Below are 19,918 nucleotides of genomic sequence, written 5' to 3' on the forward strand. Positions count from 1 at the left end.
TTTCCAGAAAATGTAATGTTAATTTTCTATATAATCAGCCGCCTCTAACGTACTTTTAGAGAATTTGGCCTCACAACCGCAGACCACATGTAACCACTTTAGCCCAGGACCTCCACATCCGGCTTCTTCACCTGCGGGTTGTCTGAGACCAGCCATCCGGAAGGCTGATGAAACTGTGGGTTTGCACAACCGAAGAATTTCTGCACAAACATTCAGAAACCATCTCAGGGAAGCTCATCTGCATGCTCGTCGTCCTCACCAGGGTCTTGACCAGTTCTGTGTCGTAACCAACTTCAGTGGGCAAATGCTCCCCTTCAATAGCCACTGGCACATTGGAGAAGTGTGCTCTTCACAGATGAATCCCAGTTTCAACTGTCCCGGGCAGATGTCAGATGGCGTGTTTTGCGTCGTGTTGGCGAGCGGTTTGCTGATGTCAAGGTTGTGAACTACTATCAAAGTTGTAGACTACTTCCGGCGCCGACAGAGATGGCCGCCTCGCTTCGCGTTCCTAGGAAACTATGCAGTATTTTATTTTTTTAGGTGTTATTTTTTACATTGGTACCCCAGGTAATCTTAGGTTTCATTACATACAGTCGGGAGGAACTACTGAATATAAGAGCAACGTCAACTCACCATCATTACAACCAGGAATATGACTCTCCCGAAGCGGATCCTGTGTTTTGCCTTCCACCCAGTACAATGGATCTGATCCCAGCCGGCGACCCTAAACAACGACGCCGTAAAAGGGGCAAACGAAGCGTTCTTCTGGTCAGGCTTCGGAGACGGGCACATCGCGCTCCACTCCCTAGCATACTACTCGCCAATGTCCAGTCTCTTGACAACAAGGTTAATGAAATCTGAGCAAGGGTAACATTCCAAAGAGACATCAGAGACTGTAACGTTCTTTGCTTCACGGAAACATGGCTCACTCGAGAGACGCTAACGGAGTCGGTGCAGCCAGCTAGTTTCTTCACGCATCGCGCCGACAGAAACAAACATCTTTCTGGTAAGAAGAGGGGCGGGGGTGTATGCCTTATGATTAACGAGACGTGTTATGATCATAACAACATACAGGAACTCAAGTCATTCTGTTCACCTGATTTAGAATTCCTCACAATCAAACAGTCGACCGCATTATCTACCAAGGGAATTCTCTTCGATTATAATCACAGCCGTATATATTCCCCCCCAAGCAGACACATCGATGGCCCTGAACGAACTTTATCTGACTTTATGTAAACTGGAAACCACACACCCTGAGGCTTCATTCATCGTAGCTGGGGATTTTAACAAGGCTAATCTAAAAACAAGACTCCCTAAATTCTATCAGCATGTCAATTGTGCTACCAGGGCTGGTAAAACCTTGGATCATTGTTATACTAACTTCCGCGACGCATATAAGGCCCTCCCCCGCCCTCCTTTCGGAAAAGATGACCATGACTCAATTTTGTTGCTTCCAGCCTACAAACAGAAACTAAAACGGCAAGCTCCCGCGCTCAGGTCTGTTCAACGCTGGTCCGACCAATCTGATTCTACGCTTCAAGACTGCTTCGATCACGTAGATTGGAATATGTTCCGCATTGCGTCCAACAACAACATTGACGAATACGCTGATTCGGTGAGCGAGTTCATTAGAAAGTGCATTGACGATGTCGTACCCACAGAAACGATTAAAACATTCCCAAACCAGAAACCATGGATTGATGGCAACATTCGCTGAAACTGAAAGCGCGAACCACTGCTTTTAACCAGGGAAAGGTGACCGGAAACATGACCGAATACAAACAGTGTAGCTATTCCCTCCGCAAGGCAATCAAACAAGCTAAGTGCCAGTATAGAGACAAAGTAGAGTCGCAATTCAACAGTTCAGACACAAGTGGTATGTGGCAGGGTCTACAGTCAATCACGGATTACAAAAAGAAAACCAGCCCCCGTCGCAGACCAGGAAGTCTTGCTCCCAGACAGACTAAAAAACTTTTTTGCTCGCTTTGAGGACAATGCAGTGCCACTGACACGGCCCGCTACCAAAACCTGCGGGCTCTCCTTCACTGCAGCCGAGGTGAGTAAAACATTTAAACGTGTTAACCCTCGCAAGGCTGCAGGCCCAGACAACATTCCCAGCCGCGTCCTCAGAGCATGCGCAGACCAGCTGGCTGGTGTGTTTAAGGACATATTCAATCAATCCTTATCCCAGTCTGCTGTTCCCACATGCTTCAAGAGGGCCACCATTGTTCCTGTTCCCAAGAAAGCTAAGGTACCTGAGCTAAACAACTACCGCCCCGTAGCACTCACTTCCGTCATCATGAAGTGCTTTGAGAGACTAATCAAGGACCATATCACCTCCACCCTACCTGACACCCTAGACCCACTCCAATTTGCTTACCGACCCAATAGGTCCACAGACGATGCAATCGCAACCACACTGCACACTGCCCTAACCCATCTGGACAAGAGGAATACCTATGTGAGAATGCTGTTCATCGACTACAGCTCAGCATTTAACACCATAGTACCCTCCAAACTCGTCATCAAGCTCGAGACCCTGGGTCTCGACCCCGCCCTGTGCAACTGGGTCCTGGACTTCCTGACGAGCCGCCACCAGGTGGTTAGGGTAGGTAACAACATCTCCACCCCGCTGATCCTCAACACCGGGGCCCCACAAGGGTGCGTTCTGAGCCCTCTCCTGTACTCCCTGTTCACCCATGACTGCGTGGCCATGCACGCCTCCAACTCAATCATCAAGTTTGCGGACGACACTACAGTGGTAGGCTTGATTACCAACAACGACGAGACGGCCTACAGGGAGGAGGTGAGGGCCCTCGGAGTGTGGTCAGGAAAATAACCTCACACTCAACGTCAACAAAACAAAGGAGATGATTGTGGACTTCAGGAAACAGCAGAGGGAGCACCCCCCTATCCACATCGACGGGACAGTAGTGGAGAAGGTGGAAAGTTTTAAGTTCCTCGGTGTACACATCACGGACAAACTGAATTGGTCCACCCACACAGACAGCGTTGTGAAGAAGGCTCAGCAGCGCCTCTTCAACCTCAGGAGGCTGAAGAAATTCGGCTTGTAACCAAAAGCACTCACAAACTTCTACAGATGCACAATTGAGAGCATCCTGTCAGGCTGTATCACCGCCTGGTACGTCAACTGCTCCGCCCACAACCGTAAGGCTCTCCAGAGGGTAGTGAGGTCTGCACAACGCATCACCGGGGGCAAACTACCTGCCCTCCAGGACACCTACACCACCCGATGTCACAGGAAGGCCATAAAGATCATCAAGGACAACAACCACCCGAGCCACAGCCTGTTCACCCCGCTATCATCCAGAAGGCGAGGTCAGTACAGGTGCATCAAAGCAGGGATCGAGAGACTGAAAAACAGCTTCTATCTCAAGGCCATCAGACTGTTAAACAGCCACCACTAACAGTTAGTCGCCGCTGCCAACATACTGACTCAACTCCAGCCACTTTAATAATGGGAATTGATGGAAATTATGTAAAAATGTATCACTAGCCACTTTAAACAATGCCACTTAATATAATGTTTACATACCCTACATTACTCATCTCATATGTATAGACTGTACTCTATACCATCTACTGCATCTTGCCTATGCCGTTCTGTACCATCACTCATTCATATATCTTTATATACCAATTCTTTATCCCTTTACACTTGTGTGTATAAGGTAGTAGTTGTGGAATTGTTAGGTTAGATTACTTGTTGGTTATTACTGCATTGTCGGAACTAGAAGCACAAGCATTTCGCTACACTCACATTAACATCTGCTAACCATGTGTATCTGACAAATAAATTTGATTTGAACAGAGTGCCCCATGGTGGCAATGGGGTTATGGTATGGGCAGGCATAACGCAACGGACAAAATTGCATTTTATTGACGGTAATCTGAATGCACAGAGATACCATGAAGAGATCCTGAGGCACATTGTCGTGCCATTCATCCGCTGCTATCACCTCATGTTTCAGCATGATAATGCATGGCCCCATGTCGCAAGGATTTGTACACAATTCCTGGAAGCTGAAAATGTCCCATTTTAAGTTAGGGCAAATCAAGTGAGGAAATGTTAAAGTGGAAAATACCAACTTTAGAAGCCTTTTTAAACCTTGAATTCACTAAAGTTTGCATTTCTTGTAGGGCAGGAAGTTTCCTGCCACAACAGTGAGATCAAATTAAGATCCTACACCTGTATTCCACAACCTAGTTATTTTCATGTTTGTAATCTTACCTTTGGTCCTGCAGAGCCAGGAAGACCAGGAGGTCCCTATAGAAGAGAGTAGATAACAGTTATTCTCATGGAAACTTAAGGAGAAAGACAATTTACAAGTACTTCAAAACTACAGGAGACACACACATACACCACTCTCACTCACCTGAGGGCCTTTGAGTCCTACATCAAGGAGCATGTCATTCTTCCCAGACCCCTCCATATCCTGCTAGCACCAACACACAACATTGTTGCATTCGGAATCAATAGAGACAAAACAAGATAACCGTATGATAGGAAACTGACTCAACAGTAAAATCAACAAAACAGCACCTCGACAAACAATCCTGCTCCTGGGGGTCCGGGGGGGCCAGGCAGCCCCCGAGGGCCAGTGTCGCCCCTCTTTCCCTCTGGTCCCCTCAGCCCTGTAGCTCCTGCCAACCCTTGGTCACCTGACTCACCCTGCAGGGAAGAATAGGCCCATTAAATTGACTATGAAGAACATGGTATAGTTTTGACTTACATTAAAGTAGATGTTACTGCGTGTCAGCAGCATGATTAGGAACTTAGGTCTCATTGTTTGATTAATGCATTTTATAACTGAGTTATCAGATGGTTAGAAATACCTTCGGTCCAACTAGTCCTTGTTCACCCTATGTGAGGAAGAGAGATCGGTTAATGTAAACATTTGCAATGGAAATGGTTATAGGGGATCAAATCAGCTAAGTTCCCTAAGAAGATGCAAACAATAGCCTCCAGAGTAACTGTCATCTTACCTTCAGACCTTTAGGCCCCGTCGGCCCAACATCCCCATCCAGACCAGGTTGACCCTGAAATCAACAGCAGAGAGATGTGATGTCACAAGCGTCGCTCTCTGAATTTCATGCACAAACAGGTCACACAAATGACTAGTCAACCATGACCAAGACTGTGTTGCTTTCCTTAGAGTGATAGTAGCTACCATATATACTGTTGCAAAGATAACGTTAAAAAATTAGGTTTCTCAACATAGTAATTATTAATTATTTTGTAACTTTATTGAATCCCTCAGAATTAGTTACTTTTCATCATAAAATATAATATTCCTCTGTCTAAATAGTTGTACATTTTTTAAATATAAATCATTGCCACCATTGTCCCTTTTGCCATTCATGAAGGAACATGGCTCATTGACTGTAAAAAATAAAGGGCAAGCTCCATAAATGCAGTTAGTGAAAGCACGCAGGCAACAGACTCATATAAAAAGGCAGGTTCTCTCCAATGTACAGTAGCTTGACCATGTTTGATGTATGAAGCACATAGCTCAAGCTTAATGTCCATCAAGGCCGTTAAAGTCAAACCTGGGTTGTTTCCCGCTAAATGAGAGGATTGGGAATGAGCATAGACCCCATGATGGTTTCATAGATGGGTAAACAATTCAAAGCAGAAGCACATGTGCGCACACACACACAGGAGTGGCGTACCGCAGTTTCGTGGGGCCCCCGCAAGGTCTGAGCAAGGTCACCCCCTGTTAGAAGTTTTTTTTTTTTTTGGGGGGGGGGGGGGTCTACATATTTTGCCATGGGCAAAGAGAAACATTTTGCAGTTGTATAGCTAATCTCATGCTATTCTACACATTTTGTCATGCGGTTGAGAGAAAATGTTGCTGTTTTAAAGCTAATTCCTTGCAATTCTACACATATTATTGCCATGGGGCAGAGAGAAAACATTTTAGTTTTATAGCTCATTTCATGATATTCTACACATTTTGCAGTGAGGGTGAGAGAATTTTGCATTTTTAAAGCTAATTTCTATCTATTTTACACATTTTGCCATAAGGCTGAGAGAAAATGTTGCAGTTTTACAGCTAATTTCCTGTAATTCTAAACATTTTTGCCATGGCTTGTGACCTGTTCATATAGAGTACCAGTCAAAAGTTTGGACACACCTACTCATTCAAGGGTTTTTCTTTATTTTTACATGAGGACCTGTGGCGGTCCTCATGAGAGCCAGTTTCATCATAGCGCTTGATGGTTTTTGCGACTGCACTTGAAGAAACTTTCAAAGTTTCCGGTTTGACTGACCTTCATGTCTTAAAGTTTTGATGGACTGTCGTTTCTCTTTGCTAATTTGAGCTGTTCTTGCCATAATAAGGACTTGGTATTTTACCAAATAGTGCTATCTTCTGTATACCAACCCTACCTTGTCACAACACAACTGATTGGCTCAAACACATTAAGGAGGAAAGAAATTCCACAAATTTACTTTTAACAAGGTACACCTGTTAATTGAAATAAATTCCAGGTGACTACCTCATGAAGCTAGTTGAGAGAATGCCAAGAGTGTGCAAAGTTTTCATCAAGGCAAAGGGTGGCTACTTTTAAGAATCTCAAATATAAAATATATTTTGAATTGTTTAACACTTTTTTGGTTACTGCATGATTCCATATGTGTTTTTTCATAGTTTTGATGTCTACACTGTCATTCTAAAATAGTAAAAATAAAGAAAAATGAGTAGGTGTGTCCAAACTTTTGACTGGTACTGCACATCCAGCCCCCCCCCCCCCCCCGCACAAAAGGCTAGTGGGGCCCCCACAAACACACACACACACACACTCATCTCATGTACAGTAAGTTAAATGGGGCAGGCTGTTAGAAAACATGGTTGGAGAGAACAGTCTGCCTTTTCAAGCCTACTGGTTCAGTGAAGGAACCAGGAAAATACCTCGCCAGAACCAAGCCCAGAGCCGAACAACCCTGAGCCAAACTCAGAGCCAAACCCAGAGCCAAACTCAGAGCCAAACCCAGAGCCACTAAACCAATCCTCATTCACCTGAAACAATAAAGGCCAGGGACAGCCAGGTCAATAACAACAGAGAGTGGAGAGGAAACCACTGTCAACTACAATGCATACACATACAGAAGAGTATAAAATAACATTTACAATACAAAATAAGGGTGGGAACATCAATAACAGTTGAAAATGGGTGGTAACAGGTGGAAACATCAATAATGGATCTTAGGGAGAACATGAGATAGACAGACAACTCACCGGACGTCCAGGTTTCCCAACAAGGCCATATCTGCCAGGAGGACCTGGTTGTCCAGTGAACAGGCCTTCCGAGGCATTGAAGGGGCTGGTGGGTCCTGGGGGGCCAGGTTGACCTGGAGGGCCAGGAGGACCCTAGGAGAAAAATCATAAAATTATCACATCACTATAGTGGATTGGTCAACTATACAGTAGGTGATCAGATGAGACAACACCACCTGATGGATATGGGATGCCATAGCACATGTTTAACATTGAGAGATGAACACTTGTAGTCTCCTATTTCAAGCAAGTGTAGTGAAACCTATAGTGATTTTTTTAAATTAAATCTTGTGAGATCAGGCTGGCAGTATGTGGCTAAAATACTCCTCCTAGAGACATTTTATTAGAGAAAAACATAACAGATAGGCTGACAGCAGAATTAACGTTCTTACTCTGATCAATTCTGTATTGTCAAGGTCTCCAAAACCAGAGCCGAGTGCATCCTCTCCATACTGCAATTCAACAGAAAACAGGCAGTTAAAGACGAATCCCCACTTAATCCCCAGTTCAACCCAATGTTTTCAGGATGTTACACTGCTACCCACTGGCACACTGTGTGATCTGAGGGGTCCGGGAGGTCCAGGGGGGCCTGGAGGCCCTGGTAGTCCTGCTCCTGGGTCCCCCTGCACAGAAGAGAACAAAGGGTACGACTAACTGCCTATCTCACACACATTGAATATACATTTTCCTTCTAACACCTTTTATTACTGTACCTTGTCTCCTTTGACTCCAACCTCCCCTGCCAAACCTGGGAAACCTTGAGGTCCTCTCTGTCCCTGTGGGTATTGCCATAGATTCTGTCATTTCTTAAGACATACAGTATTTATGTATGACCATGACAGAACAGTACAAATTTGACACAAGACCAGATTTACTCACTGGATCTCCATCTTCACCCTTGCTTCCCTAAAAAATTGAACACTCCTTTGATTTATCTTTTCAGTCTTGTCAAGTGAAGGTAATAGAAAACATAATCAAACATGTACTACTATCACAGAGTAATGGGTGATTATAATGACATAAAGCTCACCTGCTGTCCGTCCTTCCCTGGCACCCCAGGGGCCCCTGTAGGCCCCCGAGGGCCCCTGGGTCCTGGCTGGCGGTGCCCAGACCTTCTACCCTCAGAGAGAGTGGGGGGGCCAGGGGGGCCACGGGGACCAGCAGGACCTATAGGCCCAGGCTCTCCTCGCTCTCCTTTCAGTCTGTGGCTAAGAGACCCACCCTGATGATCAGCACAAAGAGGAGAACGTTGTGTAAGAAGATGTATTAAATACTGAATCATTAATTAAGCATTTAAGGGACATCAGGTTTTGAGGCACGTAACATCTGAGCTATTACTTACATCCCCTGACATCTCTGGCTCCTCTGTCTGGTGGGGTCCTGAGAGAGGAATAAGAGACACTAATAGGATTAACCAATGAGGCTTCAATCATGTTAACCAGGTAGGGGTATATGATGTATTCAACCAACGATATCAACCAGTGAGAGACAGATAAGATTGATCAATGCAAAGAGAACATCCAATAACAACTGACATAGTCACCGGACGAGCTAAATCAAGAGCTCATCAGTTATTTCCCTGGACTACCATAAGATGATTGGTTAAGATAAGTGCATGGTGAACCTGCCTTCCCCACCTCTGAGCTGCATGTCCTGATGGGCCTCCTCTGTGGGGGTCAGGTGTCCTGAGTACTCATCTAGCTCCACCTCCGGAGACTCTGTGGGCGGGACTCGCACAGGCCCGCTCAGCATGTCCTCTGGCTGGAGGGAGAAAAAAATGTATGAGGATGAGAGAGAGATAAAGAGAATGCGAGAAAGAGTAAAAAGAGAGAGAGCGCGCGAGAGAGAGAGGGGTAAGTACATTTGTAAAACAATGCGCAACTTATTTTAAATATACAGGAAACATCTAGCTATCTAAAACATTTGGACAAGAAACAAATAAGAACAATAAGAACAGACAGCTTACATCATATATTTATTTGTAGTAATTGGGGTCAGATTGTGGGTTGTTTAAGAGCAGAGTGACATGACATTCTGGGACAAGTACAGTGTGTTACAAGGCTAGTGGTGGGAGGATGAAAGTGACTGTAGCATACACACATCCAGAATCTGGAGCACCCCCGGAATGGAAGAGACACTGTATCTGTGTTTGCTTCCTATTGACAAGGATGTGGGGGTTGGCCACATTTTCCTTATAAACAACCACTGCTATCAGTAGACATAACAGACACATCAAAGGCCAGTGCAAATACTTAATATAGGGGGAACATTAGTGTTTGGTCATAGACAAACACACTATCCAGGTTATACTTCCACACTCCCTTCCCACAGGGGGCAGCAGCAACCTTGTCCAAATGCTGAGCCTGGTTGATTAAGGTTATCTTCAGTCAGTCTCCCACGGGGAAAGCCGTGAGGCTGCTGGGTTTGTTTTTGAGTCTTTAGTTTGGGCATGCCTTTGGTATTTTTCCTTTTTGTACATATTTATGTTTCGTCACCATCTGAACAAATTATAATCCGCTTGGACTGGCCAACCAGGAGGTCAAGACGGAGCTGGCCCTGAACTCGGTAGGTTGCGGTCTCCTGGGCACATGCACTGCATGAAAAGCAGTTTCTTGGTGAAATCAGATCTGCTATATTCCTGTGAAATTTGAGGTGCACAGTCGTGGGTGGGAATTTACTATGCATTCTTGCACACTCCCATGCATCCCTAAACATTTGCGTGATACGGGAATTTCTGGGATAGTAAATTCCCAATTATGCGTTAACAAGTTTCTGTACATTTTCAGACTGTGCATGTCACGTAAATGTTCAACAGCTGCAGGCGTGTGACTCCCTACTTTGTCATGTGGTGGAAGAGAAGCCAACTCTGTCTGCATATTTATCCTGTTTTCAGGTTTGTAACATTTATAAACATGGTTTCTTTTTCAAAATCTAGAGAAATTGTTATAAAAAATGGTGAGTTGTCTGTTCATTTTGATGTGTAATTTAAGTGTTTGGACTGAGTGAAATGAGTGAGCTACAGTAGCTACTTTTCTGAGTCTATATAACCAGTTTATCAGGCTCCATCTCAGTGTGCTTCATTCAATAGCTAGAGGACTCCATTATGTCCAGGAGTGATAAGTATATATTTTTTGTCTTTATCTGTTGTGGTCTCCTATTGTCTTTTTGCCAGCTAGGGTTCTCTATTTTAAGTGCTGCCTGTCTTCCCAGTAGCCAATTTGGTGTGTGAACTCCTGACTGCTCATAATTTGCAAACAGTTGTTGACACATCAATCAGGATCAAGGGGCAGGGCAATTTGTGATTTGTTTTGGTAATCAGTGGCTGTATTGGAGGGAGTGGTTTCACCTCTCCTAGGCAATCAGCAATTAGTAAAGGGAGGTGTGCCCCCTACCTTTGCTAGGCAATTAGTGTTAAGAGGATGGCGCCACACCACTCTCTCACTTTAGTATCTTACCTAGTTATTTACAGTTTCTCATTTCGTTTTTTTGATAGATTTGTCAACAACGTGTGTGTTTTCTATACCTGTTCACACCTCTCCCTATAGGCTTTGCAGATGCTCCCCACCCCTTGGCTGCAACCCTTCTAATTTACTGTACCCTGCGCACAACCCATGTGGAATTATGGGTCTTTGGCAGTGTTTGGATCTGCGGTCAAGAATGGCGAGTTCATCTCAGCTTATGCTGCCCTTAACTTCTTGCAACTATAGGGGGTGCTGTTTCGCATTAGCATAATTTGCTCTACAGATTAAACTGCCTAGTACTCAATTCTTGCTCGTACAATATGCATATTATTATTATTATTGGATAGAAATTACTCTCTAGTTTCTATAGCCGTTGGAATTTTGTCTCTGAGTGAAACAGAACTCAATCTACAGCACTTTTCATGATAGGGAGTCAGATTTCAAACATCTTGGCCACTGATCTGGAGTCAGTTTAAAGGTCACTGTAAATGCTATGGAGAAACAGACACTGCTTACGTCTTCCCCTGGGTGTCAGTACGTGATGACGCTTTGAATGGAGTCGATTGCGCAATCAGTGCCTCTATAAATCACCAAATACCAGAAGTAACTTCCTTTGGCTGCCTGCGCGTGGCGCGCGAAGGACATCCGACTCGCCTCCTTCCAAGCTTTAGTTTAGCCAGTAATATTTCTCCGGTCATATTTTTACTCGTTATAGGTGTTAACAGCATCATAAGGTAGTTAATTTGAACCGTTTTATAGCAATTTATATCCGTTTAGTGCGATTTTGAGGCATTGCTTTGTTGTGCACTTTGAAGCGCCGGGCACGTTTCGGGGTCCCGGTCGAACGTTAGTGGGCATTTCGACAGACAAGAGGACATCTTTCGACCAAAAGAAGATTAGACCCAAGAAAGGATACATTGCCCAAGATTCTGATGGAAGATCACCTCATAGTAAGAAATATTTAAGATGATAAATCGTTGTTCTGTAGAAAAATGTTAAACGCACGTTCCGCCATTTTGTTAGGTGTAGCTTTGCTTGGCGCAACCTGTATTGAAAAGTAAGGATAATTTAAAAATTGTAATTCCGCGATTGTATTAAGAATTAAATTGTCTATCAATCGCTGTCCACCCTATATTTTTTAGTCAAGTTTATGAGTATTTATGTATAAGACTAGATCACTGTCTAATATGGTGCACGACATTTTCTGACCAGCTGGGCTACTTTTGTCATTGTCTAACCATGATTTTGGTGGCTAAATATGCACATTTTCGAACAAACTCTATATGTATGTTGTAATATGATGTTACAGGAGTGTCATCTGAAGAATTTTGAGAAGGTTAGTGAAAAAATTTATATATTTTGGCGATACTTACGTTATCGCTCTCTTTGGCTAGAATCAATGCTCTGGTAATGTTTGCACATGTGGTATGCTAATATAACGATTTATTGTGTTTTCGCTGTAAGACACTTAGAAAATCTGAAATATTGTCTGTATTCACTGGATCTGTGTCTTTCAATTAGTGTATGCTGTGTATTTTTACAAAATGTTTTATGATTAGTAATTAGGTAATACACGTTGCTCTGTGTATTTATTCTAGTCGAGTTGTGATGTTGGGTGCAATTGTAAACTATGATTTATACCTGAAATATGCACATTTTTCTAACAAAACCTATCCTATACCATAAATATGTTATCAGACTGTCATCTGATGAGGTTTTTTCTTGGTTAGTGGCTATCAATATCTTTATTTGGCCGAATTGGTGATAGCTACTGGTGGAGAGAGAAAATGGTGGACAAAGAAAAATGGTGTCTTTTGCTAACGTGGTTAGCTAATAGATTTACATATTTTGTCTTCCCTGTAAAACATTTAAAAAATCTGAAATGGTGGCTTTATTCACAGGATCTGTATCTTTCATTAGGTGTCTTGGACTTGTGATTTAATGATATTTAGATGCTACTATTTAATTGTGACGCTATGCTAGCGATGCTACTCAGTGTGGGGGGGGTGGGGGGGTGCTCCCGGACCCGGGGTGGATACTCGTGAAGTCCCTTGACTTTTTGGCCCTGACAGAGACATGGATCACTCCAGAGAGAGCAGCTGGAGTAGCAGTGTTTTCTTCATCTGACTATGTTTTCTCTCATAGTCAGAGCATCTGGTCGTCGCGGTGGTGGCACAGGTCTACTAATTTCTCTTAAATTTAGATTTTCTCCATCTCATTTGTATTCCATGCTGTCACTGTCACTTGTCCACTCAAGCTTAACATAATCGCCCACCAGGTGCCCTTGGAGAGCTCCTCAATGAGCTTGACACCTTTGATAAGCTAATTTCCTGACGATGACTCACCACTTTTGTACTTGGAGACTTCAAACTCCCAAAGTCTGACATCGATTAATTTTTGTTTAACTCTTTCCCCTCTGTGACTCTTTTGACCTCACCCTTTCCCAATCCCCTCCAACTCACACTGCAGGCAATACGCTTGACCTCATCTTTAGTAGAGGCTGCTCGCCTACTAATCTCAATGCAAGCCTCCTCCAGGTCTCTGATCCCTAACCACTCCGCCTCTACCCAGATGGTCATGCGCCATCGCAATCTTCGCTCTCTCCCACAAATTATCCTCTCATCGCTCCCTTCTGCTAAATCCTTCTCCCTCCTGTCTCCTGATTCCTCCTCTACGACCCTACTCTCCTCCCTTTCCGCATCCTATGACTCGCGCTGTCTCCTTTCCTCCCGGCCGGCTCTTAAATTCAGATTTTTTTTATATATATATATATATATATATTTTTTTACAAATGATGGCTCAGATTAAGCATATTTACATGTATATGTATGAACCACGCAAATTCAATGTATTTTAGAAGTTTACTTTTCATGAAAATGGTATCTTATTTTGGCATGCTAACTGCTAATGTTACCTAGCTCAGCGCTAGGTGCTAGCTAGCCTACAATGTCGCCCTACTAGCTAGCTTATGTTGTTGTTACATTTAATACACAGGTCTCTTCTAACATTTGCTTGTACAATTAACACTGTGTAAATATAGTGAAGGCGATATAATGTTGCTCATATAAGGGGCGGCAGGTAGCACATTGGACCAGTAACCGGAAGGTTGCTGGATAGAATCCCTGAGCTGACAAGGTAAAAATCTGTCGTTCTACCCCTGAGCAAGGCAGTTAACCCACTTCACTGGGTGCCGAAGACGTGGATGTCGATTAAGGCAGCCCCCCTGCACCTCTGATTCAGAGGGGTTGGTTTAAATGCGGAAGATACTTTCAGTTGGACAACTGAGTAGGTATCCCCCTTTCCTTTCCTAATGCATGGGTGTCATAGCTACATACACCTAGTGAGACAAGGCTGTGTTTACACAGGAAAAAGAGTAAAACTCAACGGTATGTTTAATGCCCTTTTTACATACATTTAAATTTTTACGTATGATAACACGGTGATGCACCAAAACATACATTTAACCTTTGGCTTATATTCATTGCAGGTTCTTGTGCCACCTATTACGAGATTGTGAGGCGGTGTATCTCTCAGGTTTACCTGAGAACATAGGGGACACAATCTTGAGAAACGTGCAAAGAAGGGTCGCCAGAGGAGAAAGCAGGTAAGCCTTTTGTACAAGTAGCTTCCGTGTAACACTAGGTTTACTACTCCTGTATTACTCCTGGTCTTGGGAATACAAAGGTTGTATATGGCCCAATGACATGTTTCAAGTTATATACTTGAGTCTAGAAGAGTAGAAGGAAAACAGATGTTGAATTCCACCCACCTGGTCTAGAGTGGCTGTTATAGCCCCTGTGGTTCCATTAATCACTGATTGCTGTACTTTGTTGGAATACTAACTGCCTCTGTATCATAACTGCATTGACTGTTTTACTGAAAATGAACCACATGCATGTTTTGGCAAAAACTTCCACATGCTTGTAGCTTTGTGCACTGACAGTATCACATGCATAACTTGTTGCATATCTTGTTTGATTATAATGATCTTTGGGTAGTTGTTGGGGGTGATACATCCAGTGCACTAATAACTTCACAAGCTATCAAAAAAATGTTGGGGTTTACTACCATCAAGGTCAGAGTGATATGTCAAAGGTTGGAATTCCCCTTTAATATCTCTCAACCTGGGGTTGGTAGGGCTTTAAAGTAAAGTTCAGGCTTGAATTACACTGAAGAAAAATATAAAGTTTTGGTCCTGTGTTTCATGAGCTGAAATAAAAAATCCCAGAAATGTTACATACGCACAAAAAGCTTATTTCTCTCAAATATTGTTCAAAATCTGTTTACATCCCTGTTAGTGAGCATTTATCTTTTGCCAAGAGAATCCATCCACCTGACAGGTGTGGCATATCAAGAAGCTGATTATACAGCATGATCATTATACAGGTGCACCTTGAGCTGGGGACAATGAAAGGCCACTCCGAATGTGCAGTTTTGTCACACAGCACAATGCCAAATGTCTCAAGTTGAGGGAGCATGCAATGGCCTGCTGACAACAGGAATGTCCACCAGAGCATCAAATGATAATTTCGCTACCAGAAGCTGCCTCCAACGTCGTTTTAGAGAATTTGGCACTAAGTCCAACCGGCCTCACAACCACAGACCATGTGTTACCACGCCAGCCCAGAACCTCCGAATCCAGCCTGGATTCGAACCAGGGACTTTAGTGACGCCTCTTGCACTGAGATGCAGTGCCTTAGACCGCTACGCCACTCGGGAGCCCAATCTTTGAAATTGTTGCATGTTGCGTTTATATTTTGGTTCAATATGCATGACTTGACTGATATTTGTTTACTGTGTATTATTGTTTTCATAGTTTTTTCTTCTAGATGCACAGTCGAGTGATTGCAGAGGATGAGATATTTGGACAGGAGTTAATGATGACCTGATGAGGATGGCCTGCAAAACGGCAAACCAGTTTGGGCGCTCACTGCCCTGTCAAGAACTTGGAGAGGGACCAGAGTTACTTGGCGAGCCACACCACACGGATCATATATGGGGAGTTTTCGTCAAAGCAACCTAGATCCCATGGACCCTTCTACCCTCAACACTATAGCCCTACAGTAACCACAATGGATGCTCGCCCTGGGCAAAACTGGATGACTCTCAGTACTGTATCTGATTTATTTCGTTTATCCTTGAATAGGCTTGCTCATATTTCCTTAATCTGGTGCTTACCTGTTTACACAAATGTAAGCACCACAATCGAAATGCAAAGATGAATGAAAGTAAAAGAAATATAAAAATCAAGCAGAGTACTGGCAAGATTCCTCCAACTTGAATTGTGCACTGGAGTGTTCGACCCGTAAACGTGCCTTTCCATGCAGTGATGAGCATTCAACACGGTCCTCAAATGAATGCATTCATTCAGGTTAGACATGTAACAAGGCTTAGGACTCCTAGACTTAGCAGGCTAGTTACTGGATAGGAACTGAATCTCCCTACTGGAATATATGCCCCAAGTGTTCACTATTACGTACTTGTGTTTTGTACCAGTACAAATTGAAACTGATAAAACAGACAGATGTTCCACTGCATGTCAAGGCTTATGTAAATACTCCCAATTTAAGTCTGTCAAAGTGTTGCTCAGACAGCGACGTTCCTTGTCCAAGCCAATCTTAGTTGAGCGGGTGGTTGTTCTTTCTCTCACCTCTGCTCATCCAGTGTCCGTTGACAGCCTCTCACACCCCATGCTCACCCTTGCTGTTTCCTTTCTTCGTTTCATGTTCATCAGCTCACTCTCTGTTTCACGGTCGTCCATCGTTTCGGCCCCACTCCCATCCCCAGAAGCCTGGAATACAGAAGACATCCCCACCATCTCTCTATCTAAACATGATATTGACACCAGTGACCTAGAAGTAGAATTTCCCTAACTAGAGAGAACTCTTAATTCACATCATTTAGGCGAAGAAAGGCGAGAGTAGTGTCAGCTATGTACATTCAAATGGATGTGCGTGAGAACCAGTATTCATTATTTTGAACACTAGGGGGAGCCATCCATATGCTTTATGCAAAGTCAAGCCATGGATAAAAGTCCTGCCAGCCAAACACTCAACACGTTAGTCAATAATTTGTGCTGGTGAGGCCTCTCGAATGTCAGGAGCTCAAGGCTATGGATACATACATTTCAATAGAACTGAATGTGTGGTGTGTAGACACTCACATAGGGATCATCTTCCTCACACTGCTCCTCTGCTGCCCTGGGGTCTGATTTGATCACTAGCTGCTGGATAGAGCCCTGTACAGAAGGAGAGAAAGAGAGATATGTGATAAGGCGTTATTGGGCTGATATAGCTAACTTAGAGAGAGATTCTGATCTGGGATCAGTGGGATGTAAAATACTGGCCCCACAGTCAGTCAGTATGGAACACAGCAACCTACGACATTTACTACTGTAAAATCAGAAGGCACAATATTGCATAGAGAAACAAAGACCGACAGAACACAAGACCAAAGATAGAGAGTGTGAAATGAATCAAGGCTGCATCAGAACAAAACTCGTAGCTTTATTGTCCTGGCTGGTTTTGATGGGCCAGAGCTATCTCTTCACACAGAGTTTAACCCAGTAGTATTGCCCAGCATGACAGACCACAGTGTTCTTTTGGCTCTGTGATTAACTGTGGGACCCCCTTATTCTACCGCCTTCTCTCTCACCTCATTTCTCTCTCCCCCTCCCTCTCTGGCTCTGACTGACTGTAGTTTACCCCTCTTGGCCCTCTCAGGCCCCTCGCCAGTCCAGCACCAAATTGCCTCACAACAACAAAAGGTAAAGCTGCCCACTTTGCTGCTGTTGCCATGGAAACCACTTTCCCAAACACACACCACCACCGTCAAAACTCTCAAGGCACAGAAGCATACTAATAAAAAACTTTGCCGGATGGTTCATTTAGGGACATGGAGAAAGTCCCATTCACTTCATCATCAAGTTTTAGTCATATCATGTACAGGGTACAAATGGTATACACCATCCAAAAAGAAATGCTCACTTGCAGGTTCCTTTTCAACAATGCAACAATAAGAAATAATAAAAGAAGAATACGAACATAAAGTAAATAGCTCAGTGTTTGACCTAATAGAAGCGGGCTTTAGGGGAAGTTTTGCTCTTGCTCTGACACCCAACAAAACTATTAATAAGAATATTTTCATTGGTTATATTGAACCAGCTGAATAGTTCTCTCTTCATTGATAATCAATATGAATATCTCAATGGTCTCACTCTCCATAACTACACTAGATGACAGTCAATGTTTGGTAGCTGGGAGATATTGTTTTGACTAGACCAGACACTACTATCACCCCCTTAATTCCTCCGTTAGTGAACCTCACCGTTTCTCTTCTCAGAGAAGCAAAAACTGGAACAGACATCACAGGCCACATGAATGTGAGGACTTGAGCTGAGCAGAGCTGACCACGGGTCTGTTTATTAAACAAAGTTGATCTCTCCCTTCCTCTCTGAGAAACTGCCAGGACCTCCCATCAGGACACAGACTATCGATGGCTGCCAAATTTCAGGATGTTTGGACCGGAGTTGTATGAGCTGATTCTGAGAAACTGTGATCAAGTGACTATAATCCATGAACGAACACATTCATACATGAATCACTATATATGATATAGCTAAACATTCTTGTTGAAATCCAATATTGTATGCTAGACAAGTGGTGCACAGCGAACGGGAAGATGTCCCAGCTGTGGAGCTTTTAGTACAGCAGTTAAGACTAATTTAACACAGATGACCATTGAGTCTTTTATCATGTTAATTGAGTAATGTTCATGCTAACAGAGACTGGGCAAACAGAGTAGGACTCACAATCCACACAGTGCAAGTCATTTGTGCAAAGAATTAAACACAGAGAGAGAGACAGAGAGCAAGAGAGCCCAACCCACCCAAACCCAGCACACAAACTCAGTGACATGGTACTGTAAAATGATCAGAAGCAACCACCGACTTACCACAAACCTCTCCATGCCAGTCCCTCCAGCGTTGCCCACAAAGATGCCTGAGCTGGGCTCAAAGCTGAGCTGGCGGCTGCTCCTGTGGAAGGTCTCTGCTTGGAAGTCATCACAGTCCATATAGAGGCACACTTCCTGGTCCTGCACCGACAGAGTGAATATCGTCCACTTTTTGGTCATATCAGGCACCTTGAAAGACACCACCTGCTGGCTGTGTGAGGACCCCTGGCCCCCCTCGGTGTAGTACAGCTGAATCCTCTGAGTCTGATCCTCCACGGCTGTCAGCGCCAGCCCCAGCTGCACCACCCTCTGCTGGGCATCAGTGATGGCGAACAGCACTCCTCCCTGGTTGCTGCTGGGCCTGATGGTGACGATGATGGCAAAGTCCCTGAAGAAAGGGTCGGGCATGAAGGTCTTGGTGAGGCGTCCGATGTTGGCGCCGGGACCGAAGTTGTAGGCCGGCCGGAAGCCCTCATAGCCGGTGATATAGGAGATAGAGGGAGGGAGCGGCACTCCGATCAACTCAGTCAGGTCTAGGTGGCCTGTAACGCCAAGCTCTGTAAGCAGGAGGAAACGCAACAGAATCATGAAATCAAAACACAATGAATAGAATCACGTGCGTGAGCCTAAAGCTGTATAGAAAACTCTGTGGCAGTTAGCCTAGCAGTTAAGAGCATTGGGGCTGGTTCGCGTTGTGCCAGTAACCGAAATGTCGCTGGTTCAAGTCCCCGAGCTGACTGAAAAATCTGTTGATGGGCCGTTGAGCAAGGCACTTAACACTAATTTCTCCTGTAAGTCACTCTGGATAAGAGCGTCTGCTAAATGACTAACATGTAAATATAATAGATGGCTCAGTATTACTATAGATATCAGTACCATTTCCATTATCAGCATAACTCAAAATCACAATAACATCCAATGCTCTCATTAAGATATGTCACCATACTGTACGTCATCAAGTTACGTCATTTCACCACTGCAGTCAGAACCTCAGTCACTGGAACCTTTATGGAACTCCTCCTCCAGTGTCAATTAGCAGATAATATCATACATGTATGTGCTGTCACCTGACCTTGATCGGTCCCTGGGCATCATCACAATCACTATTGCATGGTTGTATGCATTGAACACAAAGGTAGGCTTTTCCAGACACAGATTAAGCCTAGTCCTGGACTAAAAAGCACTTTCAATGGAAATTCT

General features: G+C 44.0%; 1 protein-coding gene across 6 annotated transcripts in view; it reads right to left on the reverse strand.

Annotated features, from left to right (window-relative positions):
* The window catches only part of LOC129824089 (collagen alpha-1(XV) chain-like), a 63,113-nt gene that overhangs the window by 12,582 nt on the left and 30,613 nt on the right, over positions 1-19,918 (reverse strand). For 4 of the 6 annotated variants that reach the window (XM_055883408.1, XM_055883406.1, XM_055883403.1 and 1 more), the window contains 17 exons: positions 18,719-19,275; positions 16,929-17,003; positions 16,464-16,556; positions 8,942-9,065; positions 8,647-8,684; positions 8,335-8,526; positions 8,184-8,210; positions 8,018-8,080; positions 7,850-7,927; positions 7,697-7,756; positions 7,266-7,397; positions 6,939-7,046; positions 5,011-5,064; positions 4,861-4,887; positions 4,568-4,696; positions 4,401-4,463; positions 4,256-4,291 (listed from right to left, as the gene is read on the reverse strand). In XM_055883408.1, coding sequence (XP_055739383.1) covers positions 4,256-4,291; positions 4,401-4,463; positions 4,568-4,696; positions 4,861-4,887; positions 5,011-5,064; positions 6,939-7,046; positions 7,266-7,397; positions 7,697-7,756; positions 7,850-7,927; positions 8,018-8,080; positions 8,184-8,210; positions 8,335-8,526; positions 8,647-8,684; positions 8,942-9,065; positions 16,464-16,556; positions 16,929-17,003; positions 18,719-19,275 — 1,856 coding nt within the window. The remainder of the gene's footprint in view (positions 1-4,255; positions 4,292-4,400; positions 4,464-4,567; positions 4,697-4,860; positions 4,888-5,010; positions 5,065-6,938; positions 7,047-7,265; positions 7,398-7,696; positions 7,757-7,849; positions 7,928-8,017; positions 8,081-8,183; positions 8,211-8,334; positions 8,527-8,646; positions 8,685-8,941; positions 9,066-16,463; positions 16,557-16,928; positions 17,004-18,718; positions 19,276-19,918) is intronic. The other 2 variants (XM_055883404.1, XM_055883407.1) reach the window with 2 other exon arrangements.

The sequence above is a fragment of the Salvelinus fontinalis genome, chromosome 26, assembly GCF_029448725.1.
Source record: "Salvelinus fontinalis isolate EN_2023a chromosome 26, ASM2944872v1, whole genome shotgun sequence".
Lineage (NCBI taxonomy): Eukaryota > Metazoa > Chordata > Actinopteri > Salmoniformes > Salmonidae > Salvelinus > Salvelinus fontinalis.